General features: G+C 43.1%; 1 protein-coding gene across 1 annotated transcript in view; it reads left to right on the top strand.

Moving 5' to 3' along the window:
• Positions 1–918: 918 nt before the first annotated feature.
• The window catches only part of KDM7A (lysine demethylase 7A), a 74,011-nt gene continuing 66,302 nt past the window's right edge, over positions 919–8,627 (top strand). The window contains exons 1-2 of the mRNA XM_085322605.1: positions 919–1,017; positions 2,589–2,662. Of these exons, the coding sequence (XP_085178731.1) occupies positions 919–1,017; positions 2,589–2,662 (173 nt within the window). The remainder of the gene's footprint in view (positions 1,018–2,588; positions 2,663–8,627) is intronic.

Genomic DNA, 8,627 nt, shown 5'->3' on the forward strand with positions numbered 1-8,627 from the left:
TTAATTAATGGCAATTGTAGATCTTACAGTAGATTTTATGATTGGCTGCAATTTTTGAACAAAATAAATACCCAGCTAGCGGACAGAGATTAACCATCCAGAAATCAGCCTCTGTCCTGAGAAACTGATTCTGCTATAGAATTTGATAATGCTTATAAGGAGAGGATGCATATGATAATACCCAGAAAGGAAAACAAACAGTCTGGAGTGTACTTCATCATGATGACAAAGCCCCTGATTGTACATGCTGCGGTGCAAATAGGATTGTTTGCATATTCGTCCGACTCTGTCTTCTCTCTTCCCCATCCCCAAACACCAGTGGTGCCCAGGCTCCTCGGGGAGCTGTTTGAGCTGGGGGAACAAATGGGCAGGGGGGAGGGGGAGCCGAAGGAGCACGTGGGAAAAGGGATGAGAGCAGAGTGGGTGCTGCACCCAGGCTTGGAAATGAAAACGAGCTAGCTGTTAGAATAAAGCTTTTGGGGTAGGATTTAGCTGAGTAAGTGTAGAAATTTACAGCTGAGCTAGTCAGACCACTTTGCCCTTATACTCCTAGAGTGCAGCTCATCCCATCATCCTGAAGTAGACAACTAAAACAAATCCAAATTGCACTCCTGAGTGAAGTAAACGTCCTGGGTTAGATCCTTGCACTTAGCTTTCAAGGAATGAAACAGAGCTGAAGGGAAAAAGGAGTATTTATTCCCAGTGGGGAAGCAGAGGAAGGCTGAAATTAAAGCTTTTCTCCAGTGGCAGCACTCTGCAAATGGCAAACCACACCTCCGAGTTTCCTGTGAATCTACGGGAAATGCTGCCCCATTGACAAACAAATCCAGAGACGTCAAGGTATATTTACTCTGCTGCTGAGGTGCTGCTCCCGATCTCCGTGCAGGTGCACGCACAGCCCTCGTCTGTTCCCCAGCCATGCGGAAAATTGGTTTTAAAGCAGAGCTTGTGTACGCCTCTACTCAGCTGAAGCCTGAGAAGCTAAGGTTAGAGTCACCCACAGATGACTGGCTGCAGGTGAGATGAGTTTCCTGAACGAAATGTTTTACATGGTGACATATCCAGAAGCCTTAGGAAGAGCTTTCTGAGAAAGCTTACTTGTAGGTCTCTCCTTTTTCTTCTTATAATAAGAGTCAGGCTGTTACAGCATTTTGATGCAGCTACTTCTTAGCCTTTTGCTTCATCACACATGACATTCCTGAAGAATAAAGCAAGTGATGAGAAATTTGGTTTAGGAAACTTGCATTTACTTCACTGCTCAATATCTCTTCCTCTGCTGCCCTCAGAGCACATTCTGCCTTCAGTTCTCCTGTAAACTTGTCTCTACTTATTACACTCGGCACATAAAGCACAACTGGGTGTTTTTTGCTCTGATTAAAATCATGCTGTGTAAAAGAAAACACAAATTAGCTATGGCCTTTGGGTTCCTGACAAGTTTCCAGGGTTGCTTTCAGCACCACTGAGGTTGTGTAACTCTGTGTTCTGCATGTGGTGACGTCTCCCTCTCCGTCACAGCTGGGGCAGCTGAGGCAGATCCCTGTTCAGCTGTTAATGCTTCAATCAACTTTTATCATTAAGGGAGGAAGAGATGATTTCATCAGCTGAAGTGAATGCACGAACTTGCTGTTTCTTGCTAGGATGAAATGTTTGATATGGGGAGGGTACAAGGAGGATGATTTTCTTGGTAATTCCTGTCAAAGCTTGGTGTCTGTATAAGTACCACTTGGTCAAGTCTATGATGAGTGACTGCAAACTTAGGGAGTCCCACAGCTCTGGCGCAGGGAAAGCAGATATTTCAGTACAGGACTAACTTAGCATCTTTGTGAACAGTTGCTTAAGTTTGCCAGTTCTTTTACATAATGCAGTACAGGATGCTTGCCTGCCTCCTGCAAGGATTCAAGAAAGTCTTGTACGATGTTGCATCATTTCAATACTCATAACCTAAGGAGAAGATCTGGGGGTGCAGCTATCGTGTTCAGTTTTCAACAGAAATGCTTAAGTCTCTGCAACTTCCTCCTATGACACTAAACCAAACACTGTCAAGATTCACAAGCGAATGAGTTGAAAGTGACACTGCTGCTTTGAAACCGAGTGTAGGCATGATGTGGGCGAATGTTCCCTGCACTGGGTGTTTTCTAAAGGTCTCTGAAGCATGAGGCATGCCTGAATGACTTGTGTTTTCTTTAAATGATGAGTGGGTGAATCTTGAATCCTTTTTTTTTTCTTGCTTTTATTTTTGTTAGATGTGTGTGGGCTGGCAACATGACTCAGTATTTTCTCGGCAGATGCAAAGATCATATTGCCAATTCTGGATGTATTTCCGGCAGTTTCACACAGAGAACTGGAACGCTTTTTATTTCAGAGCTTTGGTTTTTGGCAGTCTTAAACCTCTTGATGTAAAAATAAATAATAAAAAAATGGTCTTTCAAAATGCACAAAAACACACTGAAAATGACAGAAGATGGGGAAACCACACCTACCCACACACACTTTCCTGATGATTTATCGGATTATTTTTTTGTTATTCTGAAAATGTCAGTTAATGTCTGATTCCTTTTCTGGTTATTCCTAATCTTGACTGCTGCTAGGTCAACCCTTTGTCTGCTGAGTGTGTCATCCCCGCTGTTTGTTTAACCAGTGCTCTCCAGCTGTGCCCTGCCAGGTGAGAGCCGCTGAAATCTGAGCAGTTCTCCCCTGCTCCCAGGAGGAAATTAGGCATATATGCGTGTATCTATACATGTCTCAGTAAATGCAGCCAATACCCAGAAGTGGCAAAGAAGCCCCAGGAAATTTCCCCAGTCCCTACCCTTCTCGTTTCTGGCAACTCCTTTTCCCCACTTCTTTATYCCCCCTGGAAAGTTCTCTCTTTTGTATGACATGAAGAGAGTATGCCATGTGCTTTGGGAGATGTGTGAGACTAGACAYGGACAGTGGATGTTTTTATTTTGCAACGCTGACTGCTCTTTTCTCCCCATCCCCTCTTCTCTGCAGTTGTGGAGTGGAGTGCTGGAGGTTAGGTCCTGGATAGCAACAGAYTGCTTGCTAAGACTAGGGTTATGATTAGTCTTACCCAACCTTATCTCTAATCATAGCCCAAGTCCCAAAGCCACCAATAAATCATTTTTCACTGCTGATACCAGCTCTTAGCACACCACGAGCTTTGCTGAAGCGCGAATGGCTAGAGAGTAAGACTTGTGCTAGAAGGATGTCATAGGGCMAGAGTTGTCTGTCTTTCTTGGACAATGGGGTCCAAGTACTTTTTCAGAAAGGGTAAAATGAAGGGATTCCTATGCTCAGGTGAGGGGGGAACTAAGTGCTTCTGTGCAGGGGTGCATGAAGGCCAGGAGCTGGGAGCAGAAACAGCTCCAGTAGGAGCAACGATTTCTTGACCTTTATGGTCACAGGATCTTCAAGCTAAAACTAGGGTTGGGATTCAGACAATCATAYGGTAAGGCTGCAGCCTCGTCAACAGATTAGGAAGGAGCCATTAAATGTGTTGGGGGAAAAACGGTAGGGCTTGGGAAAAGTGAAGACCTGAGGGTCACTGCTCAGTCTTATAGTGTTTAGAAGAATAGGGTGAGGACAGATGTTGGCATGGACTAATCTATGTTTAGTCCTAGAGTGTGCTGGGTCAGCCAGTGTAAGATTTGGAATGGCGAGGGTTGAGGAGCTCTGCAGGATATTTCACAGGGCTTGGGGTGAAATGTGAGCTTCTGCTAGCACTGGGAATGGCTTGAAAACAGTTTGGTAAGACCTAGGGTCACTGAACTAGGGTTAGAGTTCATTTCAAGCTTGGGTTAGGGTTTGAGGCAGCATAGCTGAACAGAATGGATGTTTGCTGTGTTTGGCAGGTGTAGGAGGAAGGTTTGATCCTGAGAGGAGTTAATGATCATTGTCTTATGACCAAAGTCAATATTAGAATTGGGCATAGGGTTAAGATTCAGGAAAAGAAGGGATGAGAAGCTAATCAAGTAGAGGAACCTGCATACAGCTTTGTACTATGGGAAAGACCAATGTCAGGTGGCAGTGTTGGATTTTGGTTTGATGGGATTCTCAGGAGCTCTTAATGATTAAGTTATTAGGGATAGTCTGGGTTAGTTTCACAGAACTGAAAAGATTTTTTTTGTCTACCCAAAAAGTCAACAGAGCTGGGATGAGTGCTGATGATAGCATGGGAATATGGCTTCAGGACAGTGTTATGCCATGGTTAAAGATAGGGTTAGGGCATGTTTTTGCACAGTTTTTGCTTGGCTTTTACTGAGGAGCTAGGTATTTTGATGAAATCCACAAGGCCGACAAAACAGGGATGAAGGCAGATGCATGCTTATGTCAAGTTACTGTTTGGGTGGAGGTGGTTAGTCTCTGATTACTGTAAGTGAAGGTTAGGGTTCAGGAAAGGAGTAGTTGAGGAGCTAGACATGGACTCRTAATCAAACCTCAAGTGGCTGTAGGGAAGGGTCTACTTTGTGCCTTATGTCAGAAAATTGAACTTTGAATAGAGTTAGAGCAAACCTAGAATAGGGCTTTTGCAATCAAGAGTTATAGATGAAAAGGATCACTAATGAGACCTATACCTAGCACCAAGGCCCAAACCCTACTACAATCCTAACTCTATACCGGCCTGTACAACAGTGAGCCATACTGTTGGTCAAGACTAACAGCTAATTATAAGCCATTTGCACAAGCATGCACAAGCATGTATTGCTGTGTTAGATTTAAATAGGACTGTATGATCTTCTTGTCATTCTAGTTCCTCAGTGTCAAGCCCTAAGCCCTATCCCTGACATTTTCTGTAGCCTCCATTCCCCAAACATGACAATGATTCACCCAAAACTTCAGGCCAAGTGCATCCATCATTCTCCAGACCAAATGAAAAGCTTCTTGATCTTGTTTAGCACAACTCTCTTTGAAATCCTGACCTAAAATAACAAGAACCGGTACCAGCCCTCATCCTATCTCTGCAATCCTCATGCTATTCAAGAATAACTGCAGACCTGTAGCCCTTTCCATCCCAAAGACTGATTGCAGCCTTAACCATAAACTATTATCCAGCACTTCTCCCAGCATAACCCAAAGCCTTCTGCCTCCCTAGTAGCAGCATTCACACTTGCCCAATGGTCTTTGCAGGTTCCAGAAGGAAGTCAGGCTCATTAGTCCTTGATGTCCTGATTGCTACCCTAACCCTAACACTGATGCCAGCTTAATAGACGTAATGCTCTCTGTGTACAGGCCCGTCCTTTTGTGTGACAGTCTTTCACTCTTCTCAGCACCAGTCCTCATGACTGCATCTCTAAGGTCTTTGCTGGAGTCCAGGCAGGGGCTGGGGGCAGCCGATGAGCAATGCTAGGTATTGAGGTTAAAAGTTGTGCTTGTAAATGGCTGTGCTAGTCAGGGCAGGGCAAGATTTGGTGGAGTTTGGGGTAGAACGATTTTGGGCGGCATGGCTAGAAGGATGAATGGTTTACTCAGGCTCTTGAGGGGATGGGTGCAAGCTCTAGTGTAGGGGAAGAGGCAGTGTCCATGCGGAAGTGAGATACCAGGAAAGCACAATATTACAGAAGAGAAACAGCAGGTTAGGGATGATTTAAAAAGCCAGAGAATGGCTGATGGAATCTATGACACCATTCCTTTTATTTTTAAAGAAGCCTCATTGCTCCTACCTGCTTACATATCCCTGCCTCACACTGGTTCTTCATCACTGTTCCCACCTCTTGTCCTTCTGCCTCTCGGATCTCCTCAGCTGCTTACTCCTATAGAGCTATTCCTTCAGTCTCCCCTGGCCTCATGGTGCTGCTGCCTCTCCTGCTTGGTGGTCAGTAGTCCAGAGGCCAAGCTACAAACCCAGCACTGCTCATTACAAGGTGCTCTGCATCCCACATCTCATGTTGGCATGCCTTGCTGGGTTGCTGCAAATAACGAATGAGTTTCTGAAGTGTTCTTGGGATTGGGCTCTAAAAAAGGTCATATGTACTTGCTTCATTTATTTATTTATGCTCAAGGTTGATTTCAGTTTTGTTGTAAACAAAAAAAAGTTTATTTCTCAGTTTTGTTTCTAAACTGCATTTGATGAGACTGTAATATGAATGATGTCCCAGTTTCTGGGAAGTATACTTATTAAAAGCAGTTTAGTAATTCGCTTACAGTGTGTAGTCTTTTCATTTTCTGAGCTTTTTCTGCGTTAAATTCAAGTGAAATAACTAGTGTAGTTACACTCAGGAAGAATGCTTAGCAAGAAAAGAGCTGACAGGACAGATCAGGTGAAGATTGAGATGTGGCTGTTTTATCCCACTTTTTTTGCAACAGATAAAGTTCCCCACCTGTTTACAGAATGCCAATAGCAGATTTAATCATTTATACCTTATCCAAATTTAAACATTAACAGTAAAAGGTTGCTGTTTGTGGTAATAAACAGTGTGTTTATTGAACAGTGATCTTTCCTTGGTATGGTTAAGGTTGTAACTTCTTTCTTTCTTTAAAAAATAAGTTTGTTGCAATAATAAAGGCTGGAAAAGGGAAGGTCCCTGCAGAACGCAATCACTCTGCTTCCTCATTCTTCACACTCTTATTTGGCCAATTCTTTTCCACGCCAGCTGAAAACTTCCTCAACAAGTCAAGTAATACTGGACTGATTCTGAACAAAACTAGGTCTCTCCCTGAAATAATTGTTGCACAATCTCACCCCCCATCTCTTATGGGAATACCCAACAGCGTGCTTGACCAAGATGATTAAGAGGTTTGGTGTTTGCAGAGACCTCTTGAAATACAATGTCTGTTTATTTTTATGGCCACTTTGGATAAAGTTACCACTGCAGCTGGTAACTGCAACTTCAGGATAAAACTGACCATGTGACAACCCAGCAAACAGCAGATTACAGAGGAAGAAATTGTTCATTTTCAGACTCCTACATGATTATATATACTGATGTTTTATTGCATGAACACAAATAACAACTTTAACTTAAAGCTGAACGGTTGTCTATAGAAATACCTGCAATCATTTCTGCAAGAGCTTGCAGGCCCTACCATTAATATGCAACTAGCTTGATAAGCTTTTCAATCAGATTAATAAAGGAAAATACATTTATGATGGCAACTTCATAGCTTGATTATATTAATTCTGTGAATTCTGAACCTTCATTTGTTACTTCACTGGTATTTTTACCCCTCTTAAGCTTAATATTAAGTAATGTGTCTATGGAGGAGTAATGTGTCTATGGCTGCATTCTGAGTTGCTGAAATACTGGGACATGTTAGAAGGGAAGAGTAACAAAACAACCTTTAACAACATCCTGAAGGACAGAATTGCATGTACTTTCTAAATGGGCCAAGCTTTGGGTCTGAGAATCAGATGTTTCTTGAAGATGTCCTGTACATTCCTTATATTCCTCCACTTCACTGTTCATTCAGTCGCAGAGTCTATGTATTTATTTGTCTTACATTTCTTTGSTGTCCAGTTTGCCACTAAATCTTTAGTGTTGCTGTCTTATGTAAATGTTGACATTAGTTARCTTCATAGTAACAGCCTGGAAATGAAACATTTACTTCTGAGCCAAACAAATGTACAGTATATGTTTTTTTGTGTGGCTACTGGTGGTTAATGACAAATTATAATGCTGTATGCATGGTTAGTCTATCACAGTTACTCTTACAGTAGCATGCGCTTGAACATATTTATTGTTTCACTTTTAAATTTGTATAGCTAGTATGGAAGACAAGACTCCCCATTCCCTAATACACCATAATCCATTGGTCTTTGAAGTTCTGCRTGCCAGCAGGAAAACAAAAATATTTTAAATTCTGCTTCTCTATTCTCTGTATGATGCATCCATGTTATTTTTGTGTCCTCCAATACACTGAAGGGAACAGCATGGACAGCATACAAGAATCAAACCCATTACAAAACCCAATTCAACAGCATGAAAATGCTAGCCCGCCTAGACTTTGTAAAATCTAAAGTGTCTCTGCCTCAAGATCCCTCAAGGAAAAGTGAATGTTGTATGTCCACTGTAGCTCCATATGGCATTTGTTTTGTGTTCTAGTGATTTAGGACAAACTCTCTCCAAAACATGTAATAAGTAATACTACTTCTTTGACTTTCTGTGACACTTGGTTGACTCTTCTGCTGCTTTTATTGAACCTACATGAGAAGAAGTAAGTTCCTGCCTATGGAGAAGACCTCCTTGAGCGGGCAGGCTTGTGCTGGTCCAATGAGCAGCAGATACCGGCAGGACCCCACTGTTGCCACCAGCCGCAGAGATGAGGGCTGAGGTTGCAGYCTAAGACCAGGTGAGGCAGGACAAGGGAAGGCACTCATGCTCTTGGGACACCTGCTCTGGTGAAGCTCTGCCAGCTTCTCAGTGGTCCCAGTCCTACCAGCAGCAGAGGGGTCATGGGCGGGGGGAACCCACGCAAATGTTTGCGCCTTCTCCTTCAGCCCTGCTCGCCTTGTCCTYCACCTTCAGGAGCAGGCGCTCCTCACGACAGGCTCATTTCTGTGAGATGTCCTGGTTTTAGAGCCTCCTGAAGGCACTCTGGCTGCCTGGACTGAGCACTACAAACCTTGGCTTCATACTGTCTGACGCAATACACAGAGATTAAACACATTTCCAGCTGTTTTTTTTTTTTTT

This window comes from Rhea americana, unplaced genomic scaffold (genome assembly GCF_003343005.1).
Source record: "Rhea americana isolate MKP2758 unplaced genomic scaffold, rheAme1 scaffold_79, whole genome shotgun sequence".
Lineage (NCBI taxonomy): Eukaryota > Metazoa > Chordata > Aves > Rheiformes > Rheidae > Rhea > Rhea americana.